Consider the following 24855-nt stretch of genomic DNA (forward strand, 5'->3'; position numbering starts at 1 on the left):
GCTCTTTACAGCAACAACTTGCTTGTGTGATTTCCAAGAGAGAGGCAGAACCACGTCGGAGGAGGAAGGATGACAGGCTGCCCGTCAAGAGATCCAGGCAGTTTTCCTCTCCTTCTCCTCGCTCATCTCTGTCACCTATATCGTCGCCTTCTAGAGTTCGTGCGGCTCCCCAGCGGCTTTCTAGAGGGTACGAAGATGTTGTTTCTCGCTCTTCGCGTAAGGTGGTTGCTCCTGCTTGTAAGCTTCACACCTGTCGGGAGTGTGACGCTTTTTTGGACACTTCTGTTGAAGCTCAGCCTGATCTGGACGCTCGGCTGGACGCCAGGTGAGCGCCAGTGGACGCCAGCCATGCGCCAGTGGACGCCAAGCGCGCGCCAGTGGACGCCAAGCGCGCGCCAGTGGATGCCACACGCGCGCCAGATGAAGCCAAGAGGAGCTGGCTGCGCATTTTTGCACAGGACTCTTGAAGAAGAGATCCCTGTTTTGCAACTTTACTTCGAAATCAGTTTCTCCCTCGCAAAAGGCAGAGTTGCTGTTTGCTCCTCTTTCGGATCATCTCTTCCCCCAGGCTATGGTTAAGGACCTTGCAACCAGTCTGCAAGAAAAAGCGACGTAGGATCTCCTCGCCCAATCGTCTCGAAGAACTGCAGTCCCTTCGACTTCTTTGGGAGTTCCGAATTCAAAGAAATCGAAGCCCTTTCGAGGTGGATCTTCCTCGATACCGGCCCCTTGAGGAAGAGGCACTTCCAGAGGCAGAGTCCCTGCGCTTCCAAAGGGCAAGAAGTGAAAAAGAAGTCCTTCAGTCACCGGTAGGAGCCAGACTTCAGCTATTTGCGGAAGCCTGGAGAGAGAGAGGTGCGGACGCATGGTCGCTGGACATCTTGGAAAAGGGTTACCGTATCCCTTTCCTGAAATCACCCCCGCTGTCTACGACACCCAGGGATATGTCGCCCTCGTACCGGGGGGAAAAACAACAAGTTCTTTTCGATCTGCTCGATCAGATGATCGAAAAAGAAGCGGTAGAACAGGTCTTTGACCTGGAATCCCCGGGATTTTACAATCGACTGTTCCTGGTGCCGAAGCAGTCGGGAGGATGGCGACCGGTCCTAGATGTGAGCAACCTAAACCTCTTTGTCATCAAGCCGAGGTTCAAGATGGAGACGCCTCAGTCAGTGCTTGGGACTTTAAGACCAGGGAATTGGATGGTGTCTCTAGATCTCCAGGACGCATATTTTCAGGTCCCCATCCATTCCCAGTCAAGAAAGTACCTGCGGTTTGTCCTGAAGGGGAAGGTTTTTCAATTCAGGGCGCTCTGTTTCGGACTGAGCACAGCACCGATGGTCTTCACCTTTTTGATGAAGAACATTGCGAGATGGCTTCATCTGTCGAAAGCAAGGATCTCTCTCTACCTAGATGAAAACCCTTCCAACCCTTGGCCTAAGACATTCGAGATTATGGGTTTGACGGAAATCATGGGTCGAGAACCAGAAAGGGGAGAACGGTAGTTAACTGCTTGTCCGATCGTGCGCGCGCCCGAGAGGTGAAGAATCACTTTTGCTTTAGGCCCATGCAAAAAGTTGCAGAGTGAGGGGTGGCATGAGGTGGGACTATATGTAAAGGACCTCAGGTTTGTATAGTTAGGAAAAATGCAATTTTCGACAAATTGTCATTTGTTCCAATATGTAATACAAACCCTCGGTCCTTTAACAATAGGAAGACTCACTTATTGGTGGGAGGAATCTGAGTCTTTTTGGTGAACAGACTGGTGTTCGTCCAACCCTGGAGTGCCTCCCTGGTCGTAAGAGCAAGGGAGGGATCCAAACCTCTGTCCGATTGATCGGGGTGTGCACCGCAGGATCAATGGTCAGACCTCTGGGCCAAGTACTAAGAGAGAGGCAAGCGTATCTCTTCGTACCAGCAAGCAAGAACTTGTTCCTGTTTGCAAGAGACAATCATAAAATGATGGGTTTGTCTCAAGTTGGCATCCACTTCCTCCCCCTTGTTGGAGGAAGTGGTGGATATTTACTCCTATCCCTACTGAAAGGGATAGGATGGTGCTCTATTGAGTAGCTCACCTGCATCTCGTCCTTACCCAGCAGGGTGACGACCGTGTCCCTCTACCCAGAGGTAGAGGGAAGAAAAAGATGGGAAGAGGAGCCAGTCACACTCTCATTCACTCATCCATTCTTACGGTCACACCAGAACTCGATGCTGTTCAGCCTGCGAGGGTCTGGGTTAACTACACAACGTGTTGAGCAACCACCACGGTTCCCAAGGAAAAAGATCCAAGGAACTGTGGGCAATATCCCGAAGGTAGAAGGAGGAGCATGCGGTCCGGTTGGACCAGGCCCCTGCCTTCACTACCTGCGCCACGGAGAAGTTCTTGCGGAACGCGAGAGAATGATGAAGAGGCGTCCACACTCATCCTGGGTGTCGAGTTTCTTCAGACAGCTCCGTCGCGCCTTCACAGGACAAAGCAGCATAGCCTTCGTATCAGAGGCGGTGAAGTCCATTAGGGAGGGGGTATTGTGAAGGACTCGAACCAATCGTCAGTTACCGAAGGGTTCTGAGTCTTCGCTACGAAGATCGGTACGAAATCGAGCGTCACAAATCCCATCCCTTGTGCTTGACTTCTCAAGAGAAGTCATGCAGTTACCTAAGACGAAAAGAAGGGAATAGTCGTATGACCTATCCCTCTTCTCGACTTTGGTTATGTACAGTACTCATACTGACAAGCTATTAAGACGAAGTAATGATTGCTCTGGAACAACCGAACTAAGTCCACAGCATAGTTCGTAACTGACCCGGGCGCTCTGACAGCTGCCGACTGACTGGTTCGGAATCGGTAGAGGCAAGTTGTTCAAGCATCCGGGTAAGTCACGTGACCTTCGCCCTTTAAAGAGTTATGCTGAGAGACCAAACAAATAATATATTTGTTAGTCACCGATGCCGGACGGCGCGGTGATGATTTTCTTAATGCATAAGCTCAAAAGGCGAAAGTCAATTGCCTTCAAAAGACCGAGGTCCCTGATGGCAAGAAAATCTCATAGACGTTGAATCTCAGCTTAAGGAGAAACAACACTATGTGACGTTGAAGACGAAGGTAGGCAATGAATGCAACCTACGTCTTCCAGCTGAATCGAGAGAAGGAATCTCAAGATTCTAAACCTGTGCTTACAAATGACTGAAAACGCTAACTGCCATTTCATTGCTGCCCGGTGTGCAATGAAAGCGGGGCGTTTTTCAGTAATGAAACACAGGGGAGAGCCGCCTGAAGAACTGCTTCTCATGGGCTGAATGTTTGGAAGTAGAGCTGGCAGGTGTGGGAGTAGGCGATGTCTTTCAATACATCTGCTAATCCGGGGTGAACAATGAACAATTGCACACCTCCCGAATACAAGATATTTTGAGGACAAACTCAGATTCGCAAAAATCATTCGCATTATCGAGATACGATGCAGCAAGAGACTATTACAGAATTCTGTTACCGTGCGGTAAACAGAAAGATGAGAGTCGAATAGATATCTCTGTTTAAAATTCTCGCAATACCGAAGACGATGAATACTAGCGTCACAGCAGTAGATGGTCATTCATGTATGCGAGAATCCCCGTTAATCAGAGACTTAAGTCCGTGATTGTTGGGCAGAGATACGGTTGGTATTCAATCAAAGCAGGTGAGAAAGACATAGCCAACCGTGAATCTCGAAGCGGCAGCTGGTACTGAAATGCCTCGGGCAATTCGATACGCAGTAGCTGTCGCTGACTCGTCATCCTGAGTTGCCAAGTAATCCTTTCCACGAAGGAATGCGTTCGGCTAGAACCACCGAGCATAAAAAGATATGCTCGAGCAATTTATATATGCGAAACGAATTTCGGTAAATATAAAAGCTTAAATGGTGTTGCTGTGACAACACCATAAGTATATAAAATTGAAACTGGAAACTCCTGGGAGGTTGCAGGCAACCCCGAGTTGCAGTTCAATTAGAATACTTCTCGTCTAAGTCGCAATCCGTAGATTAACTAGGATATGCGCCTACCCCTCGGTCGGACAATTCAACTGCTTAGCAGAATCATGTCGCGAGGTTAATATACGTAGTATATTTGTAGGATTCTGAACAACGATCTCCATCCTAAATTCTTTCCTTCAAGAAAACAAAATAAGGATTGGAGATCGACCACCTTCGATCTCTATCAAAGAGAGTGAAGAAGTCTTCCTCGAAGGAAAGCTTCAATGGTGAACAGAATACTAAGACGATAGTTCAAGCCAAACTGGATATTCCCGTCCGTTCTTCTCTATTCCAGGTTGGTCGCCTACTGTGAGATAGTCTTCTTTCAGCAGCAGTCTTCTTCCTAATGCTAGAAATTCCAGGAATTCGAACATAGGCGAGGTTCCCGATTATCGTGTAACATATCGGGGATTCTCGTCTCGCTCACTTAGGACCGTGGTCTCGCCCAAGTGTTGGAGATCGTAAAAAACTCGAACACTCTGAATGCGCTAGAAATTCCGTAGAATTCTAAGCACTCTGCGAAACCCCCACCGAATTCGTCAAACGACATCGGCTGGTGGTCCTCTCGATTCCCGTAGAAATCGAGAATGGGGCAGGATCCCTCCTCAACGACCGGGGCTTACGTCAGGTAGGACCCGAAGGTCCCCCCGGTAGCGCAGTCCCCAACGTGGGATCCTACAGAGAAATCTCTGTAGGATCCCTCCCCTTTCCCTCGTAGCCGTAAGGAGAGAGGGAACTGGGGGAGGAAAGTGGATACTCGCTCGCCTTCCCAGTGGAACTAGCAGTTGGAGAAGAGTAGGAGCAGCCATCGCCTTGCGGCGATGGCCTCTCAGAGTCTGGGAAAACGTATTGTCAGGAGAAAACGTTTTCCCGAGGAGGGTTACGAACTCTCACTGTAGGTAAGGGTCTGCCGCCACTGTGAACGTCGTCTGGGTGGGGCTGATCGACACCTGACAGGAGAGAGCCGATACCGTCCTCCGACTCATTCCAGTCCTCGTCGAGGTCGAAACCTCTCAGGAGGACCGAAGGAGTATTAAATACGGTGTCCGTAGAAACGCCGCTGTCGCAGTAGAGGAGGTGGAAGTAGCTTAATCGACCGGCCAGAACTGAGAGAGCCTTCTTGTCCGGAGACGAGAGACTCTGGTTCAAGACAGAATCGGCAAGCTCCGATCGCGGCAAACCCACCGTCGGTTTGGGTTCCCTCTCGGGCCCCAAAACGACTCGAGCAGAGACATGGGCTCTGCTGGTGGGAGCGGCGATCCTTCCCCAGGTCGTTGTGCTGACGAATCAGTGCAATAACCTGGGCAAAGTTACTCTGAATCTCGGAAGTTACAGCGTCTTGAGGAGTAGGACCGTCCAGTCCCTCCAACAAGAGCAGCTCCCAAGACCCTCCTCCTTCAGAAGAAGGACCAGCAACAGATCGCTGACGGTTGCCTCCAATCACTTGCGCATACGTCCTGGCTGGTCCTAAGACCATACCTGGCACGTGCGATGTCGTGACGGGATCGTGAGCGGCGCATCTCTCACGATAACTCCTATATACCTCGCTCTTCCCGGCGTATGCCGAGGAAGTTGAAGGTATTGGAGAGACAGAACTGACGCTACCCCCTCCCCCCCCCCCCCCTGACGGTCGCCTCCAACCACTTGCGCGTACGACCTGGCTGGTCCTAAGACCATACCTGGTGCATGCGGCATCGTGACGGGATCGTGAGCGGCGCACCTCTCACGATCACTCCTAGCTACCTCGCTCTTCCCGGTGTAGCCCGAGGAAGTTGAAGGTAGCGGAGAGACAGACCTGACGCTCCCCCCCCCCGGCTCGCTGGTAGGACCAGCGTACGTGGGGGGCTGCAGCCGATCACCAACCCGCGGTGGGGATCGATCTGCAGGCCTGGCCGTGCCGCTCACCTGTGGCGAGCGGCTCGACTGAGCACGTCGACCCCGGTCCCTGCGTCAGACGAGCTGCTGCTGGTTACAGTATCCCTGTGGGGAGCGGCGGTCAGGTGACCTGCAGAGCTCACTTTCGCGGTGAGACCGGTGAGCGTCCTCGCGGCACGTCAAAACCGATGGTACCAGCCGAGGCTGGTGGACCGTCGGTCGAGGGGACCTGGGGGTGGACCTCTTCCCAGCCTCAACCCGTGGCCGGTCAGAGACCGTCACGTCCACCCGAGGTACCGGCTGGTCGCTACGAGAGCGGCCGCTGGCCTGGCGAGAGTCACCTGAGCGGCTCTCGACAGTCTTCTGCTCCGTGCCTCGGTCATGACGCTGAGCGAACTCAGGCGTCTTAACTTTGGCTGCACGGACACCCGAAGGAGACCGTACACTCGGAACTTGCTCGCGGACGAGAAACCGAGCCGGTACCTGGCTTAGCAGCAGAGCTGCCAAGACCAGGCGAGGGTGTACCAGCGGTAGCCAGCACACCCTTGGTCCCCGTCTTCTTCTTCTTCTCAGAAGGAACAGGAGGACCAGCAGAAGAACCCCCCAGTACGGGTATGGACGGAGTCGGAGGAGATGAGCCCTTCGAAGTTCCCGAAGGAGTCTTCTTAGGGGGAAAACCCCGGTTTACCAGCTGGTCGCTGCGAGAGCGGCCGCTTGCCTGGCGAGAGTCACCTGAGCGGTTCTCGCCAGCCCTTCTGCTCCGTGCCGCGGTCTTGGCGCCGAGCGAACTCTGGCGCCGAAACTTTGGCTGCACAGTCTCCCGAGGGAGAGCGTACACTCGGGATCTCCCTCAAACAAGAGACCGAGCCGGAACCTGGCGTAGCGGCATCGCCGCTTGCACCAGGCGAGGAAGTACCAGTGCTAACCGATACTCCTCTGGTCCCCGTCTATCTCTTCCTTACGGAAGGGGAGACGGGCCCCGCTCCCGAAGGAGCAGGAGGACCAGCAGAAGGACCCCCCGTCCCACCGAGGTGGGACGGGCCCTTAGAAGTTCCCGAAGGAGACTTCTTAGGGGGGGGAGGCAGCCTTCTTCTTCTTTGGCTTATGGGCCTTAAAAGTCGAAGGGGAAGAGGCAGCAGCAGACGAAGACGAAGATGACACCTTCCTCTTCTTCGTCAGCTCATGCAGGACAGTCGTCAGGTCCTCCATCCAGGCCGGAGTCGGGCCTATTGCCGAAGCAACACGGCCCGACTGCACCACGTCCGGAAGGACCTGGGACTGGGAAGACACACCATGGGCAGGACCAGCATGGACAGGCGCAGGAACCAGGAGCGACAGGAACAGCAACCAGCTCAGGAGCGGCAGGAACAGAAGCAGCGGTAAACACAGAAGGGACAGCCAAGCCAGTAGCGGGAACCACATCAGCGGCAGGTACGGCAGGCCCAGCCATCGCCTCGTAGAATCATCGGCAGCCAGCGGGAACCTGGGTACTGGCGGCCGGTCCAGGGGCGAGCTGCTGGAACAGCGGAAGTCTGGGGCAGGCAACAAGAAGAAAACACAGGCGGCGGCGGCATACCCCTCCTCGGTACAGCGGCGACCGGCCCTAGTAGCGGCAGACGGCGTCACCGACACAGCATGGGGAGTGTAGACCAGCGGGGGGAAGCAGCCTAAGCGGCCGTGTAGGTTGTAGTGGAGACCGCTCCAAGGTCACCGCCCCAGACATCGCTAGACGCTGCAGCAGATCGTGATGCTAGGCACGCCCTGCAGCCGCAGTGGCCCATACCTGTCCAAGGTCGTCTCCCACGGATGTAGCACCTGCGATAGCACAGACAGATTAGTAAGAGGGGTTCCCTCACGCACGGGGGGGAGACATGCCCCACCCCGAACGCAAGGAAGACCCCAAATACAAAATACGAGGAAGCTGAGCGGGGGGCAGGAAAGAAGACGAAGAATCGGATACCAAGGGAGTCGCGGGAGAGCTTTCCGACGACTTCCTGGCAGACCTTCGCTTCCCCTACCCCCGCACAGCAGTGAAAAGTAATATGAAAATGAAACAGAATACTGCACTTGCGATTCACTTCATAGAACTTAAAGGGGGAAAGATCAATTCCCGGGTAAGAGCGGAAACTTGATCCATAATAATATGATGCTATTATAAAATATATATGAAAATGAAACAGAATACTGCACTTGCGATTTTCAATTTCACAGCAATAAATCGTAAGGATTAATTCCCGGGTAAGAGCGGAAATTGATCCAAAATTAAATATGATGCAATTAATAAATGAAAATGAAAAGAAACTGCATTGCGAATCCACTTTCATTGCATTCTATTCATACAAAATAAGAGGCTCGTGCCGAGCGCAATCACGCTCTCGGCAACGAACGCACAGGGCAAAAATATAATGAAAAAGAGTACTTACATCTTTCAGTTACACACTTTCGCCCAAAATACATGACTCGGCGCGAGTGCTTGGCACCGAGACATAATTCAAGTCAATTTCATGAAAAGAGCGGAAATCGCCGCCTCTACGGCGATAGCTCCATGTTGATTCATAATTAAGTAATGAAAATGAAACAGTGTACTTGCAGTTTCATTTTCAAGTCAAACAAACCATTAGTAGCAAACACAATATAAACAAAGCATACGACGATGAAGCGGGCAGAGAGCGATGACGAACACGTCCTTCACACCCGCGGCCGAAAGCAAAAGTGATTCTTCACCTCTCGGGCGCGCGCACGATCGGACAAGCAGTTAACTACCGTTCTCCCCTTGTTCGAAGCTTACGACCGTCCCAGCTGCCGCTAGTTACCTTTCTATTGTTAAAGGACCGAGGGTTTGTATTACGTATCGGAACAAATGAGGCTTTTAAAAGTGAATGCCCACGAAGTGAGGGCTATTTCTACCTCGGTAGCCTTTCACAAAAATATGGCACTCAGTGACATTTTGAGTGCCACCTTTTGGCGGAGCAACTCGGTGTTCGCTTCACACTACCTGCGGGAGGTGAAAGCAAGATACGAACATTGCTATTCGCTTGGACCATACGTCGCCGCAGACACTGTTTTGGGGGCAGGAGGTAGCACTCATCCTATCCTTTAGTGGTTAGGTGAGTTTTTAATGTTGTGTGTTTTTGGTTGTGGGGTCAACCGCCTGAGGCGGATCTCCCTTCCTTTAGCCTAGTTTAGTGGGACTAACCTTTGGTAGACTAGGCCAGGTGGTGTTTTTGTTGCTTCGTTGCCCTCATTGTATGGTCAAATGGTCTATAGTCACATCGTGGTCACGCCCCCGTTGACAGATCATCTAGAGCGCACCACCTACACAGGTCACTACCTTGCTGGCAACTCTAGTAAAGCAGAAGCAGACTTGGGTGACAGTAATCACGAAGTCAGCTATGCTAACAGGTAAGGAACCAAGATATTAATTATCTGCATGCATATGTTTCCTAAAATTCTATTCTGTCTCTTCCCACCTCCAAAGGTGGGATTCAGCTATATATATATATATATCTGACAGGTAAGTTTCATGAACAAAATGATATTGTAATGATACAATAAAGTTTGTTCATACTTACCTGGCAGATATATATATTCAAAGTACCCACCCACCTCCCCTCAGGAGAGTGGGAATAAAAATATGAATAGAAAATGGGAATGGTTCCTGATACCCGCCACCCAGCGGCGGGAATGGGTACTAACCACCTGACTCCCACTACGTGTGTCGTAAGTTTTTTAAATTCTGTCGGACTTCGGAAGAATACAGCTATATATATATCTGCCAGGTAAGTATGAACAAACTTTATTGCATCATTACAATATCATTTTTAACCGGATCCAGCTAGGCGCTAGAAATTATTCTATTGTTAAGACCAAAGGTTTGTTTGCATATGAACAATAGATGTTTTAGGAATTTTTATCCATATAGAATAGACGTCATTACATAGTTTATATAAGATCACTCAGAAAATAAACTCAAGCCCTTAATTTGTTTATCAAACTGGGTGTTCTGGTTTAGTATACTAAGTACAAGGTGTGGTCTTTCCAACTTATTATTCTAATTTTGATGTATGTAGTATGTACTGCATATATGAAGTTTCGCACCCAACATGAAATAAAAAAAAGCACAAAGATAGGACTGTGAATTACGTATTAGATTTACTTGGAAAATATATTTGATAAAATTCAGGTGAATTATTAGATTTATTGAGAAATTAATGTTATAAAATGATCACTCAAAGCTTATTAGTTAATAAGTAAAAAAAGATAAAGGGCTCAAAATACGCAAGGGCATAATAAAAAATTTTTATTATTAGAATAACAGTGTGTCACAATGCAAACAATTAATTGTATAAAATACAGTTTATCACAATTTATTAATGCAGATTTTTACATCAAAATAATAAAAAAAAATTGATAACATATTACAAACTGAAAATTTTAGAAATGTAACAAACATTAGGAAAGATACATCGTTGAGAATAATTAACTGGCATTTTATTATCTGAGAATCTAAATGCAAGTCAAGTTATTACTAAAAGTACAAAGTGCTTACAAACTCAATTGTTTACCCTATATAATTAACAAAGATGATAACCAGAAACATTATTAATTAGCAGTACATTAGGTTTTACCATCTAGAAACTTTACTGCTGTACAAAATTAAACTTTCAGTTTTGTAAAATACTTGGTTCTAGAACCTAATTTGAAACTACTGCACAAATACTTTTCATTTGCCTTGGAAAAAACATTTTCTATACATTCCCAATATCTATTTTGTTGCATAACACCTATACTATTTAAGAGTTTATTAGATAATTCTGGTGTAATTGGAAGAAGAGCAATGCCTACCACACGCACTGTTTCTAGGGTAATTCGCAATATAGAATCCAATTTCGTTCTATCTGTTAATGTTTTAAGTTCCCATGGCTTTTCATCTTGAACATAATTATTTGCTGAATGTACAACTGCCATAATGACATCAATAGCTCTATAAAAATTGAAATTTTCATAGTGGTTTTCTACTTCTTTTGGAAGGTTATGTACAAGTTCAATTAATTCCTTTCCTGTTGCAGACATGTTCTGCAAGTACTGCAGATTCAGGGATGGAAATTCTTGGCTCGGATTAAGTGATGGAGCAGTGCATCGGTTCAGGAGATTACCTAGAGAATTGGCTAACTCTGCATTCAATAAGCGTACAACACGTACATCACTCCAATTATTGTCAGAATGAGGGGTTCCTTCTCTTAAGAGAAAATATCTTAACCCATCTGAAGAGTAAGCCTCTAAACAGTTATATGGACATACTATGTTACCAAGTGATTTACTCATTTTCTGCCCATCAACTGTCCAATGTGAGTGACAAAGTAACTTTCTAGGAGGTTCCAGATCAGCGGCCATCAAAAGTGCAGGCCAATAAATTCCATGAAAACGCAATATGTCTTTTCCAAACACCTGCACATCTGGAGGCCATGAGGTTAAGTTTGGGAAACCCGCAACAGTAAGGTAGTTAACTAAAGCATCAACCCACACATAAATATTATGGTTTTCATCATTTGGAACTGATATACCCCAACATACACGATCTTTCGGTCTGGATACTGATAAATCTTTGAGGTCATCTTCCAACCATTTTCTTAACTCCTCCAAGAATCGTTTTGGTTGTACTCTACAATCATCCTTTAACCAGTATTGTAAGTCTTCATGAAAACTTGATAACCTAAACATATAATTTTCTTCACTGTTCCATTCCACAGGATGTCCACTTTCAATACTGATAAACTGCTTGGTACCACTTGGCAACGTGATTTCCTTTACTTGTACATCTGTAAGATATGCTTCATCAGATATGCAGTACCACCCACTATAAGTACCTTGATATATGTGGCCTCTATCTAATAAAGTTCGGAAAAAGTGATGAACAGCATTGACATGTCTTTCTTCAACTGTTCGGACATAATCAGTATATCCAATATTGGCTGCATCAAACAGACTTCTAAATTTCTGCGATATTTCGTTGCAGAATTCTAAGGGATGAACACCTTTGTTCGCAGCAGACTGCTGAACTTTCAAACCATGTTCATCAGTGCCAGTGGAAAACAAAGTTTTCTTAAGCCCATATTTGTCCTTAAGAATCTGGAACCGATGGGAAGCATCCGCTAACAAGGCCGAATGTAAATGTCCAATATGAGGCTGAGCGTTTACATAGAATATTGGCGTTGTGATGAAATATTTCCTTTCACTGCAAACACTGCTTCCCCTCCTCACCAAACACACCGAGTAGTACAGCAACGGCTTCCACGTCCGATGTATGGTAGGTCTTAAAATACCTCCTAACCCACTGACAGCCACTCCGCTGCTGAACATAATATGATTGCTAATTAAAGATTCAGCTTCAAACTGCAGTAGTTAGAGTGAAAAACAAACCACAATGGTTGAACTTAGGATTCCGGCTGACTGTGACCTATGTGATCGAAACAAACGACAGAAATAAACAAAACAAATACGTTTTATGTAATGAGTCTCAAGTATGAAGAAAAATACTTCTATTATTGGCCTACGAACGGGTATATCATAAGACAATATTTTAGTTGGATCATATTCTAATTTATTAATATCTTAGTGCGTAGAAAATGACATTCCAAGTGTCAACACGTAAAACGTATATGAGACCTATTACTCAAAAACCAAAACAAAACCCTCTTTTCTTGATGATGTTGAGAGAATTTACCGAACACCATCGGAACAAGCCTATACCTCCTTAGTAGTAGTAGTAGTGGGTGGGATATATTTTGAAAGGGCTCCCTTGCTTCTTTTATTCCTCCTTTGTTTGTGTTTGTTTGAGTTTCTTCTCTCTGAAATACCACATTTCTTTTATAAAATCTTTCCTATTCTCCACTTCCTCCCTCAGTAGAACTACCAATAAGATTATATTTGCTACTAATTCCTCTTTATTTTCTTGATATGGTTGCTGCATAAAGCTATATCTATTTCTAATTTCATTGTATGCTGGACAGTAAAGAAAGAAATGTTCTAAATTTTCATTTTGTTCCTCACAGTATAAACATTTTGTATCTTCTCCTTTTATCCTATTTGTCATTTAATCCTAGTATACCTAGTCTGGCCCTACTGATCAACATTGTTTTTTCAGTGTTGTCATACCAGATTTCTTCTCTTATGTTTTCTTTATATTTTCTGTAGATTCTTAACGTTGACTTTTCATTCATTTCTTTCTGCCATGTTTTTCTTTCCCAATTGTTTATTATTTCTCTTAACTGTTTGTCTTTAACTGCTTCAATTTTACTTAAGTTTATGTTTAGTTCTTTCATATATTCTTTTACTTGCATTATCCAGGGTTTTTTTCATACTGATCTATGGTTATCTCATATAGGAGCCTATTTCCACCATTCTTCAGTGTATGTTTCAGGTAGAATAGTTTATTCTTGATATCTCTAGATTGGCAGGAAGAGGCCCCTATTTCAGATCTTAACGCACAACTTGCTGTGTAACTTGGCGCTTTCAAAATTGCTCTGTATACTTTATTGTCTATCTTCTGAAATTCATTTATTGTTTTCCTGTCAAGTTTCATGACTTCCATTGCATACATGAATGAAGGCATCGCTAGTCCTTTCCAGTACAATTTTCCTATTTTTACCCTGCTACAGCTTTTATTGATGACTGCATTAGCCATATTTGCCATCTGCTTTGCTTTAATTTGGGCCCTTTTTATCTGTTCTCTGAAGCAGTCTTTCATGTTGTTGATTGCTACTCCTAGGTATTTAATATTCTGAACTATTTTTATTCCTTCTATGTGCTCCATATTCTCCACATCATCGATACTGTACCAGTCGTTGTATATTAGTATGTTACTCTTGTCCTTGTTTATGTTTAGGCCACATTCACTTGCGATTTCCATAAGGGTTTTTATTGATTTTGTTATTTCTTCTAGTGTGTGCCCTAGTATTAATCCGTCGTCTGCATATACTAGTGCCACTATCCTTATTACTTCATTTCTGAAACCTTCTGTTGTATTTTCTAATTTTTCTATTACTTCCTCGCAATGAGATAAACATGCATGAGACTACAAAGGTACAATAAAATTGTTTTCAGCATTATTTACAGAAAAGGAGATTGTGTACGAATAAAAAATAAACATTTAAATAAGCGAGGTCTTAAAGGGAAAGTAACAATAAATGTGAAACGCAGATAGAAAATCCTGCAAGTTAAGGGAACAAAATATCAAGTGAAGTAATAAGGGTCATACTAAAGAACGGATAATAAAATAGAAGTTAAAAACTAGAATAAGATTTTTGGTATTAAGCTCAGCACCTAACTCTAAGTAGTGTAGTGTTCCCGAAACTATGTGTGGAGTGAACGCCGAGGAACCATGAACGTTAATAGACTTTAGATCCACAACGCAGAAGTAAAGATAGGTTTAAGATAGGAAGAACAATGTAATGTTAGTAAAATGGGCCATTTAGAACATTTTATGAACGCTCGTGGTAGAGAGATTTTCCCAACAAGCATGAGCTGAAGATTGGACGAGTTGGGATGAAGGAGACAGCTGAATGAATCAAATCTATGGGTGTTCCCTGTTGGGGGAAGGGGGCCGGGGTAGTGTTGTCAGTGTAGGTACCTTTCGCTGTACACTGTAAACATTACTTGAGGTTCTTGGCAGTGCAACTATTTTCATTCCGTTTACTTTACCTCAGTTCATATTCTCTTATTTTCCACCTTTCTTGACAATTGTTTCTTATTGTAACTGGGAGGTGTTCCTCCTCTTACACCTTTAAAATCTTCTTATTCTCAGTTTCCCTTTCAGTGCTAAATGACAGTATAGGTCTCAGCGCTGGGCCGTAGGTATAAATTTTATATTCCATTTCGGTGTTAGTACAGCTTTTGGGAAGTAAAAAAAAAAAAGATTGTTAAGCCTTATCAAAGTAGCACTAGTGAAAGAGAAAACTGATGAAGTGTCTGATCAGACTGAATTCTCATCGACCTCCATGGACTTCTGACTAGGAATGAACAAAATAATCATGATCTATCACAGAACTGAGTGTAAATTATATACACAATACAAAAAATATAATGGTAAATTTATTCAAAATACCTGCAGAATGATTAAGAAGAAAGGACCATAAGATGAAACTGGAAGTCGAGTAGAAGCTGCTAATTTCTGTTGCATTTATTTGTTTTGCTTCTCAGTGACAATTTCACTCGCCTGACCTCGTCATACATAAAGCAGACAACCTTTTTTCATTTGTGCTTATAGGTCTGTTGGTATGTCAAAGCGCTTACCCAGGTCATTCATGGCTGACATCAAAGTGATAGGCTACATATATTCATTAACTAGAATAATTAAACTTTCACGGAAACCGTCGTCTTGCATCACTAATTTACTTGGAGATCCACATAGTATCACCTAAGTATCCAGCATACCTCCCTCCCAGTCAACTGAAGTTTCAAGCTATCTTCCATATACCTCTGGATATCTGCTTTTTCATACAATGACTCAAAGTATTTTGCTGTATTTTTCATAAATTTTGCGATTAGCAGAGGATCGAAGAGTAGACTATTTCTGGATACCACCAATTCAGCGCTCCTGTACTATACTAGCCCTGGTAAATGCCAGGAAAAATGCTACAATCCTAAGGCCCTGTCCACACTGTCGGGCATCGCCTGACGGGCAAACATAGTTCCCATAACCCGTACCGTCACCAACCAAGTATTGAGCCAGAACGATGCGATTGTCTTGTAACACTGCTTCAGAAGCGAGAGAAAATATAAACAGCTGGAAGTGCCCGACGGGTATGCCCGCTAGTGTGGACAGGCCTTAAGGAAGATATTTCAAGACAAAAACAGTTATCCATTTTGTTCATTGTGTGTCTGAACCGCTGGAAAAAATAAAACTTGGAGCTTTGAGACAAGAGAAACATTTCAATTAATTGTGCCTTTACCGAGATACATTCGGATTTCCAAGCCTTGCTCCTGAACGTTCAGGTCATTGCCATCAGAATAGTGAATGTCAGTGTCTGCTACAAGGCCCCTAAATGCTTGGCACTGAAATGTGTTAGTGCCCAATGCACCATTGTAAAAATTCTTGCAGCCTTGTGATGATTCAGAAGCTAATGTGCCAGAATATTCAGCAGGTATCTACATATATCTTGGAAATACACGAATGAAGACTTGTGTTATATGGAAGGTACCTAGCTGGCTGATTGCATCCCTAAAATAATCTGGAGAAGACTCTAATGAATATGCAAGGATCATCGTAGCATGCTCCATCATACGCACATTTTACTTCTGTAAATCAGGAAGCTCAACTAAATAGCTTGAGGATTTCACCACTGTGCTTAGGACGGATTTTTGTTGAACCTTTATAAACAGCTTGCTGAGATCTTTTTCTGCTGGTAGTTGATGTAGTGTTTTTAATTCCTTTGTTTGGAAAGAATAGAGAATATCATAACCTAAAGGACCTGAACTAGCATTAAACAAGCACGTATCTTCTTTGTCAACATCTTCAGGGAATGTCAGCCATAAAAAAATTCAGCTCGATAAAAAAATTTTTATTATATCATAGTCATTCTTTCACCATCAAGTTCTTCAAGTAGCTTCTCCACATCAGGGAGTGCTTCTTCGGAGCTTTAGTACCATTTCATAAGTATTTTGGCTACTGTATTTGTGTTTGGACTGGTTTGAGTGAAGTTTACAAATATCTATTTTTTCCATGTTTTGGATAACCTTCCTTTTTAACACATATGTGTGACATGACAATCTGGCTTAATCTAAAACGAAGTAATATTGTATCTTGGTCACCAAATGTCAAATGGTAGTGCTACTGCTCTCTAAGAAAATGTAATTTTCACTGCGCTCTCCTTTTTCATGGTAGTATCATTAATCACACTACATGCTTTGTGAAAATAATTATGAAAAGCATTGTTTTACTCATTATTATTATTATTTATTATTATTATTATTATTATTATTATTATTATGTATTATTATTATTATTAATTATTTTATTATTATTATTATTATTCTTAATTATTCTTATTATTATTATTATTATTATTATTATTATTATTATTATTATTTATTATTATTATCATTGGAAAAGTAAATCCACAGTAATATGTCTGATCTGTTATTTAAAATACAAAGCAGAGAGCTTTCGAAGACCTGCACGGTCCTCCTTGTCAATCTGAATACAATTACTAACAGTGACCATACAAGAACTCTGTTTTTTGACTAGTTTACAAATAGCCTGTTTGATGATGTAGTTGGCTCTTCACGTTATCCCCTCGTTCTCCAACGGCAAACCAGCTAATCGCCTAGATCTTCGAAGTGGCGGTTCGTCTCTTGAATCGTTTGATGTGTTGTCCATAGCAGCTTGGGCGCCTGCAACTAGGGACACGGGATGGGTCTCTGTTACCTGCATTTCGTTTGGCGCCCTCAAACCTAGCTGCAGGCGCCCAAGCTGCTATGGACAACACATCAAACGATTCAAGAGACGAACCGCCACTTCGAAGATCTAGGCGATTAGCTGGTTTGCCGTTGGAGAACGAGGGGATAACGTGAAGAGCCAACTACATCATCAAACAGGCTATTTGTAAACTAGTCAAAAAACAGAGTTCTTGTATGGTCACTGTTAGTAATTGTATTCAGATTGACAAGGAGGACCGTGCAGGTCTTCGAAAGCTCTCTGCTTTGTATTTTAAATAACAGATCAGACATATTACTGTGGATTTACTTTTCCATTTTATTTTATTAACTCATGTGATTATGAGGTTTCTTTGGATTATTATCATTATTATTATTTTTTTTTGCTCTATCACCGTCCTCTAATTCAACTGGGTGGTTTTTATAGTGTAGGGTTCCGGGTTGCACCCTGCCTCCCTAGGAGTCCATCACTTTTCTTACTATGTGCGCCGTTTCTAGGATCAAACTCTTCTGCATGAGTTCTGGAGCTACTTCAGCCTCTAGTTTTTCCAGATTCCTTTTCAGGGATCTTGGGATCGTGCCTAGTGTTCCTGTGATTATGGGTACAATTTCCACGGGCATATCCCATATCCTTCTTATATCTATTTTCAGGTCTTGATACTTATCCATTTTTTCCTTTCTTTCTCTTCAACTCTGGTGTCCCATGGTATTGCGACATCAATGAGTGATACTTTCTTCTTGATTTTGTCAATCAACGTCACGTCTGGTCTATTTACACGTATCACCCTATCTGTTCTGATACCATAGTCCCGGAGGATCTTTGCCTGATCGTTTTCTATCACTCCTTCAGGTTGGTGTTCGTACCACTTATTACTGCAAAGTAGCTGGTGTTTCTTGCACAGGTTCCAGTGGAGGGCTTTTGCTACTGAATCATGTCTCTTTCTGTACTGGCTCTGTGCAAGTGCCGGACATTCGCTTGCTATGTGGTTTGTGGTTTCATTTTTCGTATTGCACTTCCTACATATGGGAGAGATGTTATTTCCATCTATCGTTCTTTGGACATATCTGGTTCTTAGGGCCTGATCTTGTGCCGCTGGTATAATTCCTTCAGTTTCCTTCTTGAGCTCTCCCCTCAGTAGCCATTGCCACGTGTCATCGCTGGCTAGTTCTTTAGTCTGTCTCATGTATTATTATTATTATTATTGTACTTAGGAAGCAGACCCTCTCTCAAGCATACTTTATTAAAAGTAATGGCTACTTCAGCAGCGTTACACTTGTAGAGATTCTTCTCTATTTTGCGAATAGCGGCTTTTTCAGTGCTACTTAAACAGGCTAGTAGAGCGCCTATAGAGGTCATGGTAAAATACAGGGTCAAAATAGGTGTATATATTTGAATTTTACAGATAAACTATGATACCATAGTCATCAAAGTCATTAACGATTTTCTCTCTCTCTCTCTCTCTCTCTCTCTCTCTCTCTCTCTCTCTCTCTCTCTCTCTCTCTTTCTTAAAGCGAGCTTTCGTCTGGAGCTGCCAGACATCCTCGGGCTGGGAAGCTGAGGGTGGACTGATCTTGGTGCGGTGTCTGTCCTCCTTATATCTGTGGTTGACAGCAGGGGGTCTGCCCCATGCTTGTCTCCTATTGGCTGGTGGCGGTGAGTCTTGTTTTCATTGGCTGCCTGAGCCAGGTCTCAAGCCACTTTCTTCGGGCCGATGGTTGTGTTGCAGCATATCCTGCAGCCGCCTGGACCTCCTAAGTGGCACTGTAACATTGATGGGCGTTGCGCTACGCTGTGGGACGTCACGGCTACTTTGATTTCCATCGGCTGCAGGAGTACTCGTTCGGGGCGTTGTCATCCATAGAGTTGTCATGATCGGTGGTGTCATTGTTGGTGGCAGGTCTTCTCATACTCGTAGGAGGAGAAATTCTTCCTGCGTCGTATTCAGAGTAGGTTTTATTTGCTAGATGAGTAGCGCCTCCAGCAGGCGCAACCGACGGGCATCAGGGGCCTTCCCGATGATCTTCGTGTTCTTTATGATGACATCTCGGGAGATGGCCTCGTGATGTTTGGTGTGGGCGTAGGTATGACTACCATGCGACTGTCGAAGAGACTCTCGTGCCACGCCCAAGAGGGGGCTATAAAGAATCGCGCCCGCACCAAACATCACGAGGCCATCTCCCGAGATGTCATCATAAAGAACACGAAGATCATCGGGAAGGCCCTTGATGCCCGTCGGTTGCGCCTGCTGGAGGCGCTACTCATCCAGCAAATAAAACCTACTCTGAATACGACGCAGGAAGAATTTCTCCTCCCTACGAGTATGAGAAGACCTGCCACCAACAATGACACCACCGATCATGACAACGCCCCCCGAACGAGGTACTCCTGCAGCCGATGGAAATCAAAGTAGCCGTGACGTCCCACAGCGTAGCGCATCGCCCATCAATGTTACAGCGCCACTTAGGAGGTCCAGGCGGCTGCAGGATATGCTGCAACGCAATCATCGGCCCGAAGAAAGTGGCTTGAGACCTGGCTCAGGCAGCCAATGAAAACAAGACTCACCGCCACCAGCCAATAGGAGACAAGCATGGGGCAGACCCCCTGCTGTCAACCACAGATATAAGGAGGACGGACACCGCACCAAGATCAGTCCACCCTCAGCTTCCAGCCCGAGGATGTCTGGCAGCTCAGACGAAAGCTCGCTTTAAGAAAGAGAGAGAGAGAGAGAGAGAGCGAGAGAGAGAGAGAGAGAGAAGAGAGGAGAGAGAGAGAGAGAGGAAATCGTTAATGACTTTGATGACTATGGTATCATAGTTTATCTGTAAAATTCAAATATATACACCTATTTTGACCCTGTATTTTACCATGACCTCTATAGGCGCTCTACTAGCCTGTTTAAGTAGCACTGAAAAAGCCGCTATTCGCAAAATAGAGAAGAATCTCTACAAGTGTAACGCTGCTGAAGCAGCCATTACTTTTAATAAATATTATTATTATTATTATTATTATTATTATTATTATTATTATTATGCTCAGCATAATTTGTATCGGTCTTTACATTGGTGTATAACGAAGACAGAGTGTTCAAAAAGCTGAACATCAAATAATATTCTTTTGTCATTTCTAATTCTGGCAATTTCTTTTATCACATGTAATTGTTATCTATTAGTGTAAAAAATCAACGTTGTTGACAATGGTTGCGACCAAGCCTCAAATTTTGGCCCATATAGAGAGCAAACTAAAAATGACATTTGACTTTGGCTGAAAGAAAACTAACTGAATTAGGTCATATTGGTGCACCAACTGCACTTAGACATACACCAATGATACAATCAGACCGTGTGCAATATTACTGAACAAGAAGGAGCAAATGGGAACCGAAGGTATAAGGAAATGCAATGCATTAACTATATCCTTGTGAGTTACTTATTTGCTTTAAAAACAACTAAGAGAAATAAAGGTAAGGTCATATTTTGTGCTAATGAATAGTAAATTCGTCGCCATTTTCTTGTAGCCGAAACAGCACATTAAACAAGAGTACTTTAAGTAAATAGCTAGTGAGGGTAAGCTGAAAAAAATATACAATAGCATAGAATAGTTGTTTTGGGCGATATTCAACACATTGAGGGCATAAAATTAATGTCGCAAAAATAGGTGTCACTATCAGCACCACGAAAGATGCTTTAGTGAAAATACCATTGTTTAGCAACCCAGATGATAAACATGACAGTTAACGTCAAAGTAAAATTCATAATGGATGTCCATAGTGCAACTCTTCTAAAAAGGACTAGCAATGCCAGCTTATAATTATATATATATATATATATCTATATATATATATATATATATATATATATATATATATATTATATATATAATATATGTATATAATATATATATAATAAGTTATATATATACGTGGAGATCATTCAGTTGACAAGACAAGAAAGTATAGTTACAAAAAAGGAAGATAACCAAGTTTGCAAAAACATACTGATAACACCTCGTATACTAAATGCTGTGTCCTAATTTTACATGAGATAAACGCATCTTGTAGGTGTTCAAGAGTCAAAAATTGAATTACTCTGAATGTTCTTGTTTAATGGCAACAATTAAATTCTTCTTTGCGAAATTCCCGGCATTGACCAGTGGAATTCTGTAATTTGAAAAATTTGTGAGGTGTTTAGAGCTAAACCTAAGTAAGGAAGGACATTTGAAAGGGTAATTACTGTAAAATGAACCCTGAAAAATGACAATTTGTCCAAAATTGCATTTTTCCTAACTATACAAACCTGAGGTCCTTTTACAATAGGAAGGTACTAGCGGCAGCTGGATAGGTCGTAAGCTTTCGAACAAGGGGTTCGGTAGTTAACTGCTTGTCCGACAGGCGCGCAGCGCGCGACTGGGTAGGTAAACAAATCACTTTTGCTTTTGGCCCAAGCAAAAAACTGCAGAGTGAGGGGTGGCATGAGGTGGGGCTATGTGTAAAAGGACCTCAGGTTTGTATAGTTAGGAAAAATGCAATTTTGGACAAATTGTCATTTGTTCCGACACGGCATACAAACCTTCGGTCCTTTTACAATAGGAAGACTCACTTCTTGGTGGGAGGAATCTGAGTCTTTTGTGAACAGACTGGTGTTCGCCCAACCTTGGAAGCCTCCCTGGTCGTAAGAGCGAGGGAGGGATCCAAGCCTCTGTCCGATTGATCGGGGTGTGCACGCAGGATCAATGGTCAGACCTCTGGGACCGGAGTACTAAGAGAGAGGCAAGCGTATTCTCTTCGTACCAGCAATGTAAGAACTTGTTCCTGTACAGGAGCAAATATAAAGTCATGGGTTTTGTCTCTTGTAGGCATCCACTTCCCCCCCCTTGTAGGAGGAAGTGGTGGATATTCTGCTCCTATCCCTAGTGAAAGGGATAGGATGGGGCTCTGTCATATAGCTCACCTGCCCTGATCTCGTCCTCATCCAGCGTAGTGACGACCGTGGCCCTCTGCCCACAGGTAGAGGAGGAGGAAAAGATGGGAAGAGGGAGCCAGTCACTCACTCACTCACACATCCATCCACACAGTCACACCAGGACTCGATGCTGTTCAGCCTGCGAGGGTCTGGGTTAGCTACACAACTTGTTGAGCAGCCACCACGGGTCCCAAGGAAAAGGTATCCAAGGACCTGTGGGCAATATCCCGAAGGTAGAAGGACGTAAAGGTAGTCTGGTTAGACCAGACCCCTGCCTTCAGGACCTGCGCCACGGAGAAGTTCTTACGAAACGCCAACGAGGGGCCAATACTTCTGACTTCGTGAGCTCTCGGACGGGACGTACGGATGTCGTCACTACCATCAGCCTCATACGCCCTCCTGATGACCTCACGCAGCCAGAATGAAAGAGTGTTCTTGGATACTTCTTCTTGGTTACCCCGGTTGCTAACGAAGAGGCGTCGACACTCAGGCCTGAGGTGTCGAGTTTTCTTCAGATAGCGCCGTAGCGCCCTCACAGGACAAAGCAGCATCTCATCCGCATCATTAATCGGTGAAGTCCATTAGGGAGGGAATCGTGAAGGACTCGAACCTGTCGTCAGGGACCGACGGTTTCTGAGTCTTCGCAACGAAGTTCGGGACGAAATCGAGCGTCACAGATCCCCATCCCCTGGAGTGTCGTACATCATAGGAAAGACCATGAAGTTCCCCTACTCTCTTCGCCGATGCCAGGGCCAGCAAGAAGAGGGTCTTGAGGGTCAGATCCCTGTCTGACGACTCTCGGAGTGGCTCGAACGGCGTCCGAGTCAAACTCCTAAGGACGAGGGTGTCCATCCCCCACGCAGGGGGCCTGAGTTCCCTGGGTGGGCAAGACCTTTCGAAGCTCCTCATAAGCAAGGAGATCTCGAACGAGTTCGAGATGTCCAATCCCCTCAGTTTCAGGACGAGAGCCAGGGGCGGCTCTGTATCCTTGACTGTGGGGACTGAGAGAGCTTCTCTCGGGCGAAGAAAAACGAGGAAATCCGCTACCTGCTGAAGAGTGGCTCTGAGAGGAGATAGACCCCGTCTACGACACCAACCACAGAAGACGGCCCACTTCCCCTGGTACACAGCTGCAGAGGACTGACGGACGTTTCCAGCCATCTCTGTTGCTGCGCTACGAGAAAAGCCTCTCGTTCGCAAGAGATGGTGGATAACAGCCAGCCGTGAAGACGTAGGGACTGGACTGCTCGGTGGTACCGCTCGACGTGTGGCTGGGCGAGAAGGTTGTGCCAAGGGGGAATCTCTCTCGGTTCTCCTGCGAGAAGAGCCAGCAGGTCCGGATACCAAATGGCCTGTGGCCATTTGGGAGCCACCAGGATCATCCTGAGATTCGGGGTGACCAGTGCTCGACTGATCACCTTGCGAATCAGGCTGAACGGGGGAAAAGGCATAGACGAAGAGGTTGTCCCACGGGTGTTGAAGAGCGTCCTCTGCAGCTGCCCATGGGTCCGGCAACGGCCGAGAAGAACACCTGGAGCTTCCTGTTGTGCCGGGTGGCGAACAGATCCACGACTGGTCGCCCCCACAGGTCGAAGAGCCTTCGCCACGTCCTGGTGTAGAGACCACTCAGTCCCTATCACCTGATCCCGACGGCTCTGAGCGTGTCTGCTACTACATTCCGCTTCCCTGGAATGTAGCGTGCCGACAGCTCTATTGAGTGTGCCTCGGCCCACTCGTGCACCTGCCGAGTCAACTGGTAAACCGGGAGAGACACTAGGCCCCCTGTTTGTTGACGTAGGCCACTACCGTGGTGTTGTCGCACATCAACACCACTGAGTGTCCCATCAAGCGGTCCCTGGAACTCTTTTGGAGAGCGAGGAACGCTGCCTTGAGTTCCAGTACATTGATGTGAAGGTGCTTGTCGTTCTCGTCCCACACTCCTGAAGTCAGCAACTCCTCCAGGTGTGCGCCCCATCCCTCGGTCGATGCGTCTGAGAACAGCTGCATGTCCGGGGGGGGAGTGCGCAGAGTGCACTCCTCTTAAGAGGTTCCTGTCGTCCAGCCACCAGGCTAGGTCCTGCCTCACCTCTGGTGTCAGTGACACTGGAAAGCTGGGGATCCGTCGCCTGTGACCAACTCTCCTTTAGTCTCCACTGAAGAGACCGCAGGTGAAGACGCCCGTGAGGGACTAACTTCTCGAGTGACGACAGGTGGTCCGATCACGACTTGCCATTGCTGAGCTACCTGTTTCCTGCCGAGACAGGAACTGGTTGGCTGCCTCCCTGAATCTGCTGATCCGCGAGTCTGCGGGGAAGACTCGTGCTGCTACCGTGTCGATCAGCATACCCAGGTACTTCATCCTCTGCTTGGGCTCGAGATCGGACTTTTCGAAGTTCACAACGATCCCCAGATCGCGACAGAACTCGAGCAGTCGATCCCTGTCCTGTAGCAACTGCGAGCGGGAGCTCGCCAGGACTAACCAATCGTTCGAGATACCTCATCAGACGTATCCCGTGCGAATGGGCCCAAGCAGACACCAGAGTGAACACTCGCGTGAAAACCTGTGGGGCGGTTGAGAGAC

The 24855-nt window shown here is 45.4% G+C and overlaps 1 protein-coding gene across 1 annotated transcript; it reads right to left on the reverse strand.

Annotated features, from left to right (window-relative positions):
• Positions 1-10167: 10167 nt before the first annotated feature.
• LOC135215680 (methionine--tRNA ligase, mitochondrial-like) lies at positions 10168-12590 on the reverse strand. Its single transcript, XM_064250625.1, has one exon. It carries the CDS (start codon positions 12240-12242, stop codon positions 10539-10541), a length of 1704 nt encoding a protein of 567 aa, XP_064106695.1. The 5' UTR covers positions 12243-12590; the 3' UTR covers positions 10168-10538.
• Positions 12591-24855: the final 12265 nt, after the last annotated feature.

The sequence above is a fragment of the Macrobrachium nipponense genome, chromosome 5 (assembly GCF_015104395.2).
Source record: "Macrobrachium nipponense isolate FS-2020 chromosome 5, ASM1510439v2, whole genome shotgun sequence".
In the NCBI taxonomy this organism is placed as follows: Eukaryota; Metazoa; Arthropoda; class Malacostraca; order Decapoda; family Palaemonidae; genus Macrobrachium; species Macrobrachium nipponense.